Source organism: Branchiostoma belcheri, unplaced genomic scaffold (assembly GCF_001625305.1).
Source record: "Branchiostoma belcheri isolate BF01 breed outbred unplaced genomic scaffold, Haploidv18h27 scaffold38, whole genome shotgun sequence".
NCBI classification, from domain to species: Eukaryota; Metazoa; Chordata; class Leptocardii; order Amphioxiformes; family Branchiostomatidae; genus Branchiostoma; species Branchiostoma belcheri.
In genome coordinates, this window is record NW_017803998.1 from 1,190,079 (window position 1) to 1,208,214 (window position 18,136).

The 18,136-nt window shown below is 39.7% G+C and overlaps 2 protein-coding genes and 1 non-coding gene across 3 annotated transcripts; all 3 read right to left on the reverse strand.

The window, feature by feature from the left end:
• Positions 1-3,981: 3,981 nt before the first annotated feature.
• On the reverse strand, positions 3,982-4,053 carry Trnag-ucc. Its single transcript has one exon. It is a non-coding gene; the product is annotated as a tRNA-Gly (tRNA).
• Positions 4,054-6,626: 2,573 nt separating this feature from the next.
• LOC109476548 (putative glucose-6-phosphate 1-epimerase) lies at positions 6,627-10,770 on the reverse strand. The gene is made up of 4 exons (XM_019777536.1): positions 10,343-10,770; positions 9,812-9,931; positions 8,345-8,447; positions 6,627-8,013 (listed from the first exon to the last, which is right to left on the reverse strand). Exons 1-4 carry the CDS (start codon positions 10,742-10,744, stop codon positions 7,793-7,795), a joined length of 846 nt encoding a protein of 281 aa, XP_019633095.1. The 5' UTR covers positions 10,745-10,770; the 3' UTR covers positions 6,627-7,792.
• Positions 10,771-12,227: 1,457 nt separating this feature from the next.
• On the reverse strand, positions 12,228-13,981 carry LOC109476559 (glutathione peroxidase 7-like). The gene is made up of 3 exons (XM_019777544.1): positions 13,799-13,981; positions 12,898-13,162; positions 12,228-12,424 (listed from the first exon to the last, which is right to left on the reverse strand). Exons 1-3 carry the CDS (start codon positions 13,961-13,963, stop codon positions 12,252-12,254), a joined length of 603 nt encoding a protein of 200 aa, XP_019633103.1. The 5' UTR covers positions 13,964-13,981; the 3' UTR covers positions 12,228-12,251.
• Positions 13,982-18,136: the final 4,155 nt, after the last annotated feature.

Genomic DNA, 18,136 nt, shown 5'->3' on the forward strand with positions numbered 1-18,136 from the left:
TTCTACAGGTACAACCGTCCGTCTGTTGAATTTGAAGGTTGAAAGGACGTAACAAAAAGTCATTGATACTTCAATAACTCTGCCCATGCAGTACAATAATATTTACTTTGTGAATTGGGGAAAAGAAAAACATTGAAAGAATATCGGTCATCATTTCAACACTTAATCTAATCAAGAAGGTTGTTCCAAGATGGACATAATTCCCTTGGTTGGTTTAATCAAATCGATATTGTGTGACATCCGTATCTGTACAGTAAGTATTACCGCCCTTAGGCGTAACACACCGGCTTTTTCAGGTACGATGCGCGTGGTAGCAGCTGGTTACATCTCACAATACATGTTCATCTTGTCACAAAGCTCTTCCACTGAGGCAGCGATCACTCAAGCGACCAACTTTGACTCCTAAGTGAATTTCATTGATAAAAAGACATGTATTTTATATGTAAGTTCTGTGTGTTTTGTCAAAAAGGTTAACCAGCTTAGTTTTGTTGTCTTTTTTTGTATGACATATGACTTTATGAAATGTAAAAATGGTTTTTCATTTCATAAAGTCATAGGTCATACAAATCCAATTTTGGTCACTTCACGGTCTCCAGAATAGGATCTGACTTTGTTTGGTACAGAAAATAATGAACGATAATACATTGTACCAAAATTTGGTATACCTGTTGTTTAGAATATTCTAAACAATGTACAATGGAGAATCTAAATTTTCGCAGTTTTCTGTCATTTTACTATTAAAAAAAACATTTCAGGCAGCTCTGCCATTATACTTGAATGCTGAAATTTGGCACAAGGGCATGTGCCCTGCTTAATTTGCTAGGAGGCAAAAGCTCAACAAGTGGAAAACCGGTTTTCTGCACTTTACGTACTAAGTAAGGCGTTGGCATGAATTGGTCACAAGTGCCCGGGGGTTACAATTTGGTGGATCTAACTCTCCCTCCCAATTTGGCGAGTCTTTCTCTGGTTTCATAGGTCTCCTGTTGTCTAGAGGTTTGAAAAGTCGCCATATTTCCTGTATAAGCGTTCTAAACTTCGATCTTGACAAGATTTAAGATCGCCCAGTGCTGAATCATACCCACAAGGTGTCACAATGCCCAGACTTGTGAGTTCGTGGCTTCGGCTGTTTTTCTTGGACCACCATGACAGAAGAGCATTTTACACCTCACCGGTGAGTATTCTTCTTGCCTCTACTCATCGACCAAACATGTTATATTCTCGAAGCAGAGAGATAGAAAAACAGGTAAATTTAAGCTGCTTTGTTTGAACATAGTTGGGCTATAAGTCATTTCAAATTGGCCAAGGACTTAAAGCTGGCGGCCACGTACCTATATAATTTAAGGATTGCGAGGTGGCCTTGTGATCAGCCTTGTTGACTTAGAATCAAATGTTATGGGTTCGAATCCCAGCCAGGCCAGTGTTCTGTCATCGTCGTCTTAGAAACAAAAGGTTATGGGTTCAAATCCTGGCCAGGTCAGTTTTGTGTTATTGGGAAAGGTGTTTTACGCCTCAAGGCGGTTTACCGGTTGAGCGAAACTGTTGTTTTGGGTGATTGAGTTTTGGCTTTGTGTCTCTGCCTGTCCTTTATAGCCTCAGTTGCATAGTGGGTGGGAGGTGATTTCGACAGTTGATTGATATGGAGGACACGCCTTTCTGGTATGTGGAGGAATTCAGGAAGAGGTATAATACCCGATTGAATTACATCATTTAGCCTTCTTCACATTGCCGCTATTACGTCAAACCAAAACACTTCCTGTAAAATCCCTGATTTTGTCTTGAGAAGCAAGATAATAAATTGATGTCACCTAAAACAGATAGCAAGGTCACACAAAACAATACATTAGTCTAACATTATCGTTTTTTTTCTTTGACAGGTTCTGAAGAATCAGACGGTTTTCGTCTTGTACCGAGTCTTGGCGGCCGGATTCTGGGGTTCTTTCAACGTCTGGTCTCTGGTCAACGCCTTGTTGGAAAAAAAGTGGCTGTGGTTTGCAAAAGTCACTTATTGGACCATGACTCTTCTCACCGCCCATCTTGTCTACAGCGCCGTCCTAGCGTGGAAACATCGGTACTGCAGCTCGGCAGAGGACGATGCCCAGACTTCTTCACGTCAACGAAAGAATACTAGTACTGACAAACTGACGTGGTACGAAAAGACAGCTTGGATTCTTTTCAATCTGGCAAGCGCTTTTGCGTTTTGTGTCACTACGTTGTACCTAACTCTAATAGACACACCACGATACTTTGTTGGATACATGGAACACATTGTCAACAGTGTTTTAGTCATCATAGACATCATACTTAGCGGTATACCAGTAAAAATCTCTCATTTTGTGTACCCCAATTTACTAGGGGCTACTTATACAGTCTTCTCAATGATATATTGGGCACTCGGAGGTCTCGGAAAGAATGGGGAAGCTTTTATATACGGACCTCTTAGATATGAGGAAGGATACAGGGTTAGGACTTTATGTTTTCTTGTAGTAGTGCTTTTTGTAGTGTTGCCATTGTTCCATGGTGTGTGTTGTGCCCTGTGTTATGTGAGATTATGGATTATAGTAAACATTATTGCTAGAAAAGGATCGAAAAGGGACTACAACCAGGCTGGAAGTTGGCGAATTTAGAATCATTCGTTTTTGTTGTGTGTGTTTGTTTCCTTGTGTATATCCACAGTTATTTGAAAACACTAGAGGCATAGGAAGTGAGGGGAAATGATGTAACCACAGGCTGACAGAAAATGGTCTGGCCACAGGCTGTGAGGAAGAGAGGCGGAACTGCAGATCAAAGTGGTCACTGAAAATCGTCAGATATTAGTAGTAGTAGTAGTAGTAGATTGGTTTATTATTGTTGCTTCACAACAAACATTTACAGTCTCGCAGTGTAAGTAGTAACTCGCACTGAATTGAACTGGTAAACATTAATATAACAGGTAGTGACATAATAACACATTTAAAATACAGGTAGAGATATCACGATTAAAATCACTCGTTACATATAGTCGTGCTAGTAAATGCTAGTAACCTGGCAGCACAGCCCCTCAAAAAGCAGGTATAACTAGAGTTCCACGATCTCATACCTTCGCCAAATGATGTTAGCCTTTATGAATAAGAAATATACTAATCACCCTGATTATGCAAATAGGATCCTCAATTGCATGAATTATATCAGTCTGTTGATCATATTCTCCACCAAAAGACCGTCTTATCTTAACAAAGAATGCCATTTTCTCATAAATTATGCAAATGTGGTGCTTATTTGAATAAGTTATGTTTAATTATGTTCACCTTCACTTAACTTTCAAACACCCCAAGTATGAAATTCCAGGCAGTTACCACTACGCAATTATAACATTTTCTCATTAATTATGGAAATTAAATCTTCATTTGCATAATCAATATTTGCCTGTGTTTCTCTCGTTCTTAATAACATATGTTACAAGCTTGAACTTCCTATCATGGAATGCAGCTGATTTATAGAATTTCCTCATTAATTATGCAAATGACATCAATATTTGCATAATTGTAATATCATTATGTCAAGCATCACTTAAGCTACCTACATACCAAAAATCACGATGATCCATCAATCGGTTCTTGAGTTATCCTCCTTAAAACATTTGTCCTTTAAACCCCCCTGCAGTTCTAGAGCAAGCCGCTAGGGGGCCTAAACTCACGTCACTTCTTCCCCAGCACAAGAGCTACCTACCATCTAAATTTCATCACCATAGCATGTCTGGATCTTGAGATATCAAAACCGGAAGTTCAGCTGCAGTACCATAACAAGCCGCTAGGGGGTCCAAAATCTAATCATTTTGAGGTCTCATCAAGACCTACCCATCTACCAAGTATCAAGACAATCCATCAAGGCCTTCTCAAGTTATCGTGTTGACAGACAGACAGACAGACACACACACACACAAACACACACATACACGAACGACCCTGAAAACATAACCTTCTTGGCGAAGGTAAAAATTACTGTTGCGTTGGCCGGGAATCGAACCCGGATCTACTGCTTGGAAGGCAACAATGCTGACCATTACACCACCAACGCTTCTACAGGTACAAACCGTCCGTCTGTTGTATTTGACGTCGACGGTTGAAAGGACGTAACAAAAAGTCATTGATACTTTAATTACTCCCCAATACTTAGTTTGCAGAATGGGGGAGAGAAACAAACATTAATAATAATTAAATATCGATTGACATTGAAAGAAAATTGAAAGTGTATTTTTTTGTATTTTGTGTGCTTTTCTAAATAGTTATACAAATGATACAAATCCGAGATGGGTTTTTTAGTGGTCTCCATCCAAGATGTTTCACGTTTCAACATTGACGGAATAGAATCTGACATCGCTTGGTAGAGAAAAGTTTAAATCATCATATGCTGGAAAAGTTTGCAAATTTCATTAAAAGCACCAAATTCTATTTTCTTCTAATCAAAACTTATATGCATATGGCAGCATCTAAATGTTTGACATTTTCGGTTAGTTTTGCATAAAAATTACCCTGCACCGGGGTTACGATTTCCAGATGGAACTCTCTCCCTCAGTTTGGCGAGTCTTTCTCTGGTTTCCTCTTACTCCTGTTGGTTGAGACGTTAAAAAGTCACCATATGTCTCGTCTAGACGTTCTGGACTTCAATAATGATAAGATATAAGAGACCATAAGACCGTCCAGTGCTGATATCAAATCCGGAAGGAGACAGGATGTCCAGACTAGTGAGTTCGTGCGCTCAGCTGTTTTCTTTGGACCACCGCGACAGAAGAGCATTTTACACCTCACCGGTAAGTTCTTATTTTACGTCAATCTACTGACCTAAATGTATGTTGTATTTGAACCAGAAGATAGGAAAAGAAACACAATGCATTAGCATCTACAGTATTTACCTTTCAAATGGGCCGCGGACTTAAAGCCGGTGGCCACGTGCATTATATAATTTAATGAACGAATGACGACCTTTATTTTGCCACACTAGGCTATTAATGTACAGGTCGACACAACAACAGATACAGTATAAAGATACCAAATAAAACTAACTATCATTAGATAAATTCGACTTTTTCTTGCTTAAATGGTGGCGAGGTGGCCTTGTGGTTAGGGTTGTTGTCTTGGTTTTGGCTCATGGGTTCGAATCCTAAGCAGGCCCCAGTGTTCTGCCTTTGGGAACCCCATACAGTAATACGTATATATGTAGTTCCTCTACTTTCGTGTATCTACATTGTTTGAGGTGGCTGAGTTATGGGTTTGTATCTCTGCCTGCCATTAAATTGTATGGTGGGTGGGAAGTGATTTTGACAGTTGATAGGGGGTCACACTTGAAGATGAGTGGTATGTGGAGGAATTCAGAAAGAGGTGTAATACCCGATTGAATTAAATCACACAATCTTCTCCACAGTTCCAGTAGTTACGAAAACCAGAAACACTAAAATCGTCAATTTCTTGCGTACTCTGAAATGTTTCCGAACCAAGTAAATAATTAATATGGCCAGATAATATACAAAAACATCATTCTTTTCTTCCTTCACAGGTTCTGAAGAATCAGACGGTTTTCGTCTTGTACCGAGTCATGGTGGCCGGATTCTGGGGTTCCTTCAACGTCTGGTCTCTTTTCAACGCCGTGTCAGAAAAAAGGTGGTTGTGGTTTGCTCAAGCCACTCACTGGGGCTTGACCCTTCTCACCATCCATCTTGTCTACAGCGCCACCCTAGCGTGGAAACATTGGTACTGCAGCTTGGCAGAAGACAATACCCAGACATCTTTGCAGGAACCAAAGACTACGAACGATGGATGCAAACTGACGGGGTACGAAAAAACAGCCTGGATTCTTTTCAATCTGGCTAGCTCTCCTTCATTTTGTGTCACTCTGGTGTACCTAACTCTAATAGACACACCACGATACTTTGTTGGATACATGGAACACATCGTCAACAGTGTTTTAGTCATCATCGACATCGTACTAAGCGGTATACCAGTAAAAATGTCCCATTTTGTGTACCCCTGTTTCTTACGGGCTACATATGTAGTCTTCTCAGTGGTATATTGGGCACTTGGAGGTCTTGGTAAAAACGGGGAAACTTATATATACCGAGCATTTCGATATGAGGAAGGATACAGAATGAAGACTTTATGTATCGATGTTGTATTACTTCTGGTTGTTGTGCCACTGATGCATGCGGCATGTTGTGCCTTCTATTACCTAAGATCTTGGATTATTGTTAATATTTTTGTGCGACAAAAAAGTTTGCCTCTTTCCGCACTAGAAAGGAACAACAACCTGGCTAGGGTGTAGGCAAATTCAGAATCATATGTTTTTGGTGTGACTGGCAAAAAACAGTTACTCAAGCAACTGGATAATGTTAAAAATCAAATTCAGTTTAATTTAGTAACTGTTTTTTGGCATAGCTTATTATCTGGATGTCTAACCTTCTACATGTGTAGTTACAATGTATTTGAATACAGTAGAGTCATAGGAAGTGAGGGGGGAAATGATATAACCGCAGACTTCTAACAGGCAGATCTAATTAGAGGTCAAAATGGTCTCGCAAAGGCTGGGAGGAAGAGGAGTAGAATTGCATGAAGGTCAAAGTAGTCATTGAAAATTGTACAATACTGACATCATATATGTTGTCATGATAAGTCATCTCAAAGATATAATAAGAAAGGAAGAGTTAAACATGCAAAAAGATAGAACCTGGAGTCGTTTTTGTATTTTATTTCAAATTACTTTCTGAGTTATTAGTAGTTGTGAACCTATCTGTTCAATTCCAAAATCCAGGACAAATTATGACAAATGATAGTAACAAATAAAAAGATGAATTCTTACTTTGTGGTCCCGTTTTTCATACTATTGCACAACAGCAGTTATTATTGAATGTTCATAGGATTACTCACTTGTGATATAATATTGAAAAAAATCTCATAAACATAATCTTTTTTCTGCCTGTGCATCAACTTGTGGAAGAAACCATTTCGGAAAATAGGGGTAATAAAAAATTAATAGCACACCTGCATACATAATTCTTCACTTTTCCATTCCATTTTTATGTCTTTTCCTGGCTATTTAAATGTGAATTATTTTGAATTATTGTTGTTGAACATTTAAAAACAATCATAACGCACCCCCTCAGAATTAATGGTTGGTCCCTGTTTACCAATTCTACATTTCCGTTACGCTGCCATTTGTAAGATAAACCCACCACAGATAATTCTATATTTCATAACTCTCATAGTCACCATAATTTGCAGCTATAGTTTTCCTCAATTTTCTGGATGTGACAATTTTTACAAACCAAACTTCCACAATTCAATTGGGTTCAAATCTAGCCAGGACAGTTAAAATTATGAAGAGATTCTGATGGTCAAACTGAACATAGAAAAAGTACTGCCTATTCATGCTTACAGGTACCAGTTAATTGAATTAAATCTTGTTAGCCAGTGAACTAATCATCTAAACTTCTTTTAGTACTCCTATAATCCATGGATTGCTCCTTCTCTGTATTCATATTGTTTTGATACAGAAATTTTTATTGGGTACAACACAATGATTGACAGCTACAGATGGTGGGTGGAGCTTGCAAAACTTAGTTTGATTGGCTACTTTAGTAATGATTGACAGCTACTAAATGCTATTGATTGGTTACTACTATCATAATTGACAGCTTCCACTGGTAGGTGGAGCTTCCACATGCAACTCTGGTTGGTTACTACAACGGTGATTGACAGCTACGAATGGTGGGCGGAGCTAACTCCAACCAACAGGCATCTTACAAAAGACAGCGTAACGCTAACCCCTATTCGTCCAGCAAGGTGAGAGTCTGACTCCCGGTGAAGGACTGACCGGCGCCCAGGGACAGGGGCGTGGCCACGTGACCTGCTTCCACGCAAAGCATGCTGGGATACTCGTTGTCTCCAAAGTCGCCCATGGCCTTGGCCTTGTCGACCCAGGGGTTCCAGACCACCGTGTCGGGGAGGTTGGTCTTCTCCATCAGGATTTTACCACCACCGACGACTCCTATGTGCAAATATTAAACGCACGATAATATCAATGTCAGCTTGCATGTAATTTACTATCATGAAAGTTCATCTGTGTTGGTAGTTACATGTTTAAAGTTAAAACTTTTGATTCAACACAAAAGTGTTTTATGTCACACGTCAAAGAAGCCACGTGACTGGGTCAGTCTACTGACTCAGAGGAAGACAAGAGTGACTGGTCGAAAGCTCAAGGTGAGAGAATTTCTTTGTGTTAACACATGTTTCTTTGACTTAACACATGTTGACCAAACTGTTAATCCAAGGACAATCAAGGTGATAGAACCTGCTTGGTTAATCTAAACGCTACTTACCTGTGATGACATGACTGTTGGGGGTGCCGGCGTAAGTCCGGTCAACTTCTTCCGCCACCGTCACAAGGTCACGGTCTTCTGTGAACTTGGCATCTCCGCGTACCTATGATGAAAAGAAGGTTGAATTTACAAAATTATTGTATATACAGACATGCAAGCAAATGACGCTTTTACCAAATTAGCCAATAGCTATTGAGGTAGCCATTTGATTACTACCAGTAATTCTCTGTTGGTTACTAGTACAGATTAAAGTGTGGAGGAGATCAAAGACATTGGTTTGATCCAATCACACCAGGAAGGACCCCTAGTCTTTCCCATAAGTGTGGTGGGTTCTTTAATGTGCTCGAAGCTTGGCCCTTTGAAACACAGAGCATCCAGTCTAATGTCCTACATTTGTATCTGAGAGGACATTGGAAACCGAAACTTTGAGGGTACTAGTACTCGTTTTCACAATGAGTCCAGTGAGGAAATTTGTGTAAAATGCCTTTTCAAAGGGCACAACATTTTGAACTAGAGTTCCACGATCTCATACCTTCGCCAAATGATGTTAGCCTTTATGACTAAGAAATTATAGATGAATCCCCCTGATTGTGCGAATAGGATCCTATATTGCATCAATTATATCTGTTGATCATATTCTACACCAGAAGACAGTCTTATCTTATCAATGCATGCCATTATAGCATGTCCTCATAAATTATGCAAATGAGGTCCTTATTTGAATAAATTATGTTTAATAATGTTCACCTTCACATAACTTTCAAATATCCCAAGTATGAAATTCCAGACATTACCACTATGTAATTATAACATTTTCTTGTTAATTATGCAAATTAAGTCTTCATTTGCATAATCGATATCTGCCTGTATTTCTGCCGTTCTGCATTACATATATCACAAGCTTGAATAGTCCTATCATGGAATGCAGCTGATATATAGAATTTCCTCATTAATTATGCAAATTACATTAATATTTGCATAATTGTAATAACATTATGTCAAGCATCACTTCAGCTACCAACATGCCAAAAATCACGACGATCCATCAATCGGTTCTTGAGTTATCCGCCTTTAAACATTTTTCAACTAATGCCCCTGAAATTCCAGAGCAAGCCGCTAGGGGGTCCAAACTCACGTCACTTGTTCCTCAGCACAAGAGCTACCTACCATCTAAATTTTGTCACCCTAGCGTGTCTAGATCACGAGATATCAAAACCGGAAGTTCAGCTGCAGTACCATAACAAGCTGTTAGGGGGCCCAAAATCTAATCAGTTCCACGTCTCATGAAGACCTACCCACCTACCAAGTATCAAGACAATCCATCTTAGCCTTCTTGAGTTATCGTGCTCACACACACACACAGACACACGAACGCAAACGAAAACATAACCTTCTTGGCGAAGGTAATGAAATTTAAACCTAGGACAGTTTTGGTCATCAATTGGTTCTCCCCTGAAATCATCTCACCTTGTCGGCATACTCCAGCCCCTTCAGTCCAGACACGGTCGCCTTGGTTACGTCATCTGTCCTGAAGTAGGTGTGTAACAGGGTGGTGAAGGTGAAAGGATCCCCACCTGTGTTATCCACCTGCATAAACAAAGAGTCATTGTAAATGTGAAAATAAACAAACAAAACAAGAAATCATAGATCTCGTACCTCAAGGAATATATTTGTTTTAGCTTTTGTACATTTCTTGCATGCAGCATTGGCAGATTCATAATTCTGTCTATGCAGTTTTTTTATTGCAAATTAAAGACAGGATATTACATAACCTTTCCTGGAACCTTTGAGCTAACTTCCTGTAACAGACACAGCAAAAACATAGAAGAAAAACAACAAAAATTGTTAAGCTCATTTAAGGCCTAAGAAATGTTTTCTTTGAAACAAACCGTTCTTGTACATCATAACTTTTCACATAACGTTATAAGATGCATCTTTATGTTAGTGATTTCTAAACCCGGAAGTATTGTAACAGTTATGTACTAAATAAAATCTTACCTTCAGAGTCGTTGTGAAGGTTTTCTCGGTCAAGTACAGCGTGTAGGTCAACTTGAACTTGTGGTCCCACATCTTCCTGGTGTCCTTGTTGTCTGTCAGGGTGAAGACGGCAGCCATGCCTCCAGAATCGTCTTTTTCGGGCCTCTTTTCCAACTTCCACCTCGAGATTCTTGCAAATCCATGCTGGGGGCCAAGTTCCCATGGTCCGAAGTTGGGGAAAACCAGCGGTATTCCGCCCCGTATGGCCTTCTTGTTGTCGTAAACGGCGTTCTCGCTGACGAACAGGAGTTCTTTGCCCTGAGTCTTCCACGCCAGGACCGTAGCGCCGTGTAAGTGGACGGTAACGGTGGTTTTGTGGTCTTTGTCGAGGACCAAAGTTACGATATCTTTCACGGCGGCCATCTTGAGAGTGCACTTTGACCCTCCTCCACAAGTGGGCGTTTGGGGACGGTGCGTTAACAAAGGGGTAAGGCCATACTGATTTGATTGCATGGATAACATACGAGCACCTAAAACTGATGCGAGCGTGCGAATTACAAAAGAAAAAAAAATGTTGCCTTCATTTTAGCGGATCAACCCTGAAAATTTAGCAGATCAACCCTGAAAATTTCTTTCAAACCAGGCAGTGCGAGAAAACCAGAGGGCATAGTTCTTTGAAGCTAAAGGTGCCGATTGCCAAAACAACACTGAGACACCAGTCCTTTGCAGTAAGGACTGTACAACCCTGGAACTCCTTACCTAGTACAGTTGTGAAGGCTGAAAGCATTAACAGTTTTAAGACGAGACTGGATGACTGTTGGAGCAAGAGAAAATACCTAGAGTGAGGAGAGTGTGACTACAGGCTGATAGCCTTCTACACTGAGGGTTTCTCAAGGTATTCTCAAGGTATTTTAAAACCTAAGTGGTCAGGAAGGTTGAAAAAATGATTTTTTTTCTTTCAGTTTCACACCTTTGAAATTGGAATAATACATTAATGGTAATTCAAAACCTGCATCCTTTCCTCTGGCATCATCTTTTTTTCCCTTTCTTCCTCTACCATCCTTCACTCACTCACTCAGTCCCCTATATAACCAAAAATTTGGTTATCCTTCTAGTACCCAAAAAACAGTATGGTTGCAAGGCATTAGAAGTTCAGTAACTTTCGGTTCCACAAGCAAACATACACTGACAAATTACACACCCAAAACAATACCTCCATACCCAAAGGTAAGGATTGTCAAAATGGCTTTTTTTTAATCTCATGATTGTCAAAGTCATGATTAATATGGCATCTCTGACAGAAATATAAAATCATAGTTCATATATTTCATATTGTGTAGCTCCTTCATTGATAAGGTGAACGAACATGCTTCATGTTAATAAAAAAAATATGGCAAAATACAGCAAGAGCACCATTGGCAAAGAAAAATAAAGTTCAGTATTTTATAGAAAACTACAAGTAACTAGAAAGGTAACATTTGCAAAGCAAATGCATAATATTTACCTTTGCATATGGTTTGCTCTGTTAACACTTACTCAAATAGTCATATATTATACATGTACATGCCCCGGCAGACAGGAGTATAAATCCCTCCTACAATGAAATTGCAACATGATGTAACCCAACACCAGTTACTATGGCGAGAGACGTCAACAAATCAGGTCATTGGCCAGGTCAGAGGTCAGTGTTTGGAACGGAAGAAGAGGAAACGTAGCAAAAACAATAAGGAACTGGATTGGTGTGTGTTTTGAAAGATAATAAATAACTTAACCTTAACCTTAATTTGAATGATACTCTTTTTCCTATAAAAATACCTACATGTATTTATGTAATTTACTACAGCTATAGTTAACCCCTTTCACAGCTGACTTATGCTATAATCTATATAAATACAATACACAGATAACCCTTAGTAGGAACAGGTAAGGGTTAAAGTTCGGTAGATCGTTGACCCTTTTCCCATCTGGCACGATTTACCGCGGCCTCTACCTGCGACCAGATGTCTGCGACGGTGTTGTACGGCGGCCAGGCGCTGACCACCTTCCCGTTCACATCCACCAGATACTTCCAGAAGTTCCACGTGGGAGGGGCTTGGGTCGACTCTGTTGAAAGGAAAACAATTTTTCTTAAAGAGGTATTATACATGTTTAACATTTTTGAACCAAAATATTTCAATCGAAGTTGAATATTTCACTTGAACTCTTTGTGTGATTTTAATTTACATTGTACTTCCACTTTTTCAACATATCTGTGCAATTATTTTACATATCTGACATTCTGGTTGGCACTAAAAACAGCCCACAGGAGGTGCACTCAGTTTGTGGTGCCACCACAAAATCCTGATAAACAAACATGGCTGTGTTTCCAACTTTTAATCACACTCGTAGGGTATCATATTTTGGCAGCTTCACTTTCTCAATAGCATTTACAAAAATGTATTTGCAATGGAATAGGGTTGATTCAACTTAATTTGTAAAGAAATGACCAGAAAAATGACTTTTTGTGTCGTCCTAATATTACATATTGCTCCTTTAAGGAAAACAGTAAAACATTGAACATACATGTACGTGCTTACCTGCTAAGTACTTGTATGCAGGGTGAGCTTCTCTCCCTACAACATCTATTTTAGAAAACATGGGGAAGTTGGCCTTGTACATGGACTTGGCAAAATGGTCGATGGCGGCATTCCCCATAGGTTCCTGTCCCCCGAACTGATTACAGGGAAAGGCTAACACGGTAAAATGTTTGGTGGGAGCTAGGTGGCCTTGGAGCCGGACTAGCTCCTTGTAGTGAGAGTCGGTGTAGCCACACTCGCTCGCAACGTTGACAACTAAGGTGACCTGAAACAACAAACAAACAAGGTAATCAGAGATGGCAGACTTCACCCCCTTTCCCACACAGGCCTCAATGTACTAGAACTTTTTTTCTGCATGCCTGGAATGACTGCAGCAACTGCCGCAAGGATATCCCTTTGAACATAGCTAAAACTAGACACCTTGACTACAGCATTATTGGATTGGCCCCCATGCTGGACACCTTGACCAGCAGCATTAATGGATCGACCCCCAAAATTAGACACCTTGACTTTGTCTTTAGTGTACCACCCCCAAACTAGGTGATCCATTGATCATGTCATTAATGGACTGCCCTCAAAACTAGACCCCATCAACAGCATTAGTGGATTGCCCCCACCTAAAACCCATGACTACATGTACATTAAAAAGTGGGTTGCCCCCAAAACGAGACCCATTGTAGACTGTTGTAGTTGTACAGCATTAGTGAATCGCCCTCAAAACTAGACTTTGTACAATATTAGTGGATTGCCCCCAAAACTAGACCCTTTCCATATCAATATTGGATTGCCCCCAAAACTAGACCCACTTCAAAACACCATTAGTGGATTGTCCCTACAGCTAAACCAGGAAGCTAGACGGGAAGGCCGATATTTTCCCGGCTCTTTCTCTCCAAAATCTCACCTTTCCTCGGTACTTATCTAGCGGGACCGTGTTCCCCTTGATGTCCTTGACCTTGAAGGAGTAGAAGTCATCTTGAGAAAGGGCTGAAGACGCCAGAGAAAGTAAAAGTACCAGGAGAAAGTTTGCCTGTCCCGCTGCCATCCTGCGTGTCATCTCGCGGTGCATCCTGGGTGAAACGTGGCCGCCCAAGAAGAGAAACTTGACACTTTCTTCAAGGAGTTCCAGAAATAGATTCAAGACAATGTAAAGATGTATTGCTGTATTGAATGTTTACCATTAAACAGCAAGAAAATAGTATTTGGGGCGGGGCTACTTTAATATTTCAGGGTACTGGAATGACTTGATATTTTTCTGGCATAATAATTTTTCCATATTGTTAAATAAGGAGGTTGAATTTCTGTGATATAAACGAATAGCATTAAAGATAAATAAAACTTTATTACTTTTTGTCCTCAATCTTATTAAGGATGCAAAGTTGACATAAAATTGTCATAGAAAATTTGAAAAATAGATAATAAAAGTAGCTTCTTTTTTTCAAGTTCAACATGGTTTAGTTTGATTTATTTTCCACGCATATGCTAGAACAAACTTTTCATTCTTTTCTGAAACCATCGACCTAAGGGACTGACTACGCGTGTGATTTGTACAATTACAAAAAAGCTTTAAAATTCGAAAAAAAAACCAGAGAAAATAAAAAAAGAGAATAAAGCTGGCTTCTTACAACGATACCGTTCCATGTTTACTTTTTCTTTTAATTAGCTAAACGAACTTTTAAATTATTTTCTAAAAAAATAACCACCGGCCTAAAAGTCTGACCATCCACGTGTAATTTGCACAAAATGACGTAATGTTTGGTCACGTGACTAGGGGTCAAGCCAGGCCAGCTGATCACCAAGATGGCGGCGGCTCGCTGCAAATTTTTTTTATGAAAAACTTCGATTTAACACTAATTATTGCCTCTTCTGAGTACAAATCAGCACTAGAACGGGATACCGGAGGAATTGGAAAGGTAAGACAATGTTCTCCTGCAAGATTTAGGCAGTATAGGTGTAATAGTGGGAAGAAATTGCTAGTTTTGTCTGGGAATATTTGGAAACACTTCCACGTCGGCACCAGGATATTTTCACACGTTTTTGTTGCAAAGATGTGATCTGGAAAAAAATCGATATAATCTGCGACAGGTTGTTGTTGTTTTTGAAAACTAATGTATTTTCATTGCAGCCACTTAAATATGTAACGTTAAAAAGGTTGGCAATGTATTAGGCCATGGACTTGAGCAATTTAGATTTTACGTTGGTGTTTTTGATTGTTGTTTTGGGAGGGGGAGGGGGGCATATAATTTGGGAGTTGTCTGTTGTTTGGTCTCACCCACACTTTGTACAGGAAATTTATTTTTGGTGCACCTGTCCTCAAAATTCAGATACACAGACCTTTTTTTCGTACGCACAGCATAAGACAAGACAGCAAAACCAAATTATAAACCTTATTTTACCTCTGTAAACCTATAATTTTTCCCAAACATAAATAAAATTTTTCAAGGCCTGCTAGACAATTCCTGCCTTAATTTATTTGATGGCTGGTTCAAACCAGTTGTGGAGACTGTCCTCGTATGTGTAAATATAGCTATTGCAAAGCCTACACATGTAATTTTCTGTAATTTAAGACTGCAGACCTCACAATTAAGACACTTTAAACTAATGTAATGTATGTTGGTGTAAAGTACAATGTCTTCTGTTCATAGATACTTCAGGTAGGCTGTACCATTTTGTATAAGGAGATAGACAATATGTACGTTTATAAATGCGTATACAAAAAACAAAGTTGAATTTTAACATTTGCTCAAAATGTTTTGCTTTCTGTTACAAGCACAGTTTTTCTATAGGCAGTTGAAAAATGCCACCAAATCTTTAAAATGAAACAATATTTTTGGCATCTATAAATGCAATCAGCCACCATCTACCGTATTTACTCTAATACAAGATTTTTTGGCAACTCCTCAGGAGTGGAGCCACTGTTGTTCTCCTGCAGGTGCAGGTAAGACTGAACCATGTGGTCCCGACTGTCCAACCTCGCGCAGACTGTCACGGAGAAGTTAGATGAGGTGGCAACGGTGGAGGAAGGGAGTGAGGTAAATACGATCACACCAGGAATTTTTTTCACAGCATAGGTGTCAGGTACAGAAGGACAATGTTTCTTGGCACCAACTGCACATTGAGCCTCAAAGACATGACCACAATAGGAGGTCTGGTATCTCAGAAAAATGTTAAATTTCATCAAGACAAGATTCTACCCTATAAGAAAAACCCCAATGCTAGTTGAAAGACAGGGGGCAGAAGTACTGCACAGGGGGACCAAATCACAGCATAAGGGGCCCCTAACAGCCGACTATGTAGAACCCAGATAATACATGTTGGCTGCAGGAATTTGTAATTTGTACAATGTCAATTCTTTTCAAAATTCGTCCAAAATTACATGACTTTCAGTCCTTGATTTTAAAGAATTCAGTGTCTCAAATCTCCATATTTTTTTTACCTCAGTCAAGGGAGGTAGTGTTTTCTAGAGTGTGGACTGGTCATGGTGACTAAGAAATGACACAATTCCTCTTAGAAATCTGGTGTCATGTTGGTCTTGTCTTCCAAAGTTTCCTAATTGAATGCATTTCCTAATATCAAATGCATCAAATTTATTTATATTAATGCCAAGGTAGCTGCTTGGTACCTAATTTGTATTGGTTAGTGGTTTAAGGAACATGAAGTTCTAAGGTTACAATGTGTTGATATAAATGCGTGTATACTGATTTCAGGGTGGACAGTCTGCCCGGTCACCTTTGACCTCCCCGGACACGAGCGGCACGGGTGATGCCAGCTTCATGTCCGCCGCGGACGCCAGCTTCATGTCGGCGTCAGACATGGCGGACCAGTTCGAGGACCAGCGCAGACTCGTGGAGCAGCTGAAGGCCATGATCCGAGACAAGGACCAGGAGATTCGAGCCAAGGAGATGAAGTTCAAGGTTAAAACTCACTGTGAATTACGTTTACTGAAGGAAAATATATTGTTTTTGCTACGTTTCCTCTTCTTCTCCAAACCAAAAAGGTCAATGACCTGAACCAGACTGTCTGTTACCATGGTAACTAGTGTTGGATTACATCATGTTGCAATTTTATAGCAGGAGGGATTTAGACTCCTGTCTGACCTTTTACCGGGGTATATGAATGTGTTTTAGTAAGTATCAACAGAGCAGACCGTATACAAAGTTAAACTTAACATTGTTACCTTTCTAGTTCTAGTTACCTCCATGGAAAATGGAGGTTAGGTTTTATGTAGGATCTGTTTGTCTCTACCTTTTTGTTTGTCGGTTTTTGTCACCAAGATACTGTAATTCCTGATTTGTTCACTGTACTGATAAGTTCACTGTTTTCACTGTTGCTTCTGTACAGTGAACTTATCATTACAGTTAACAAATGATTCCTGGACTTTCTTTTTTCTGCACCTGTCACCACCGTGAACATATAGTTCCGTGAACATGTCCATTTTTCTCAGACCGTGAAATTTTGCTACCGTGAACATAAAGTGAATTACAGTACTAGTAACTCAATAAGAGCCGGATGGACTATTTTTTATATTTGGTGTGTTGGTAGATAATGACAAAACAGAAGTAGATTTTGGGCCCCCCTGGTGGCTTTATTAGGTACTGCAACAGAACTACAGGTTGTGATAATTTCCTGTGCCCAAGAAGGTTAACTTAAATGTTTAAGGTTTAACTCCTTGCTGTGCCTGATTTTAATGGTCTGTTATGTAGGTTCCATTCTCACAAACCATGTGCTGTCACCCAACTCACATTACAGACACACACACACAATATGCACCAAAAACAATACCTACAACTAAGAATCTTTCCATCTCTGTTTCAGTTGTTGTTATTTGATTACCAACATTTTCCCACACGTGTTTCCCTCAGGAAGAGAAGGAGACTCTGGATGCCAAGGTGTCCAAGTTGAAGCTCCAGGCCAAGGCCAAGATCACAGCCCTGACCTCACAGCTGGAGGAACTCAAGAAAGGTCACAGTTCAGAAGGGGGAGGAGAGAAGGTAAGAGATCTTACATGTTGCTGTACAGTAAAAATCATGATAAGAAGTTCTTGCAAGTTTCAGTTTCTACTTGGAGAAAGTTATAAGAGGACAGAAAATGTCTCTAAGGTGAAAGAAATTTAAGTAGACAGAAGTGAAGCATCCTTTTCCTTAATTTTTCTTTTTAGATTCTTATAGAATTCATATAGAATATATGCAAGCAGAAGTTAAAGAAAATGAGATGGACTTTCCTGGAACCTTTGACCTAACTT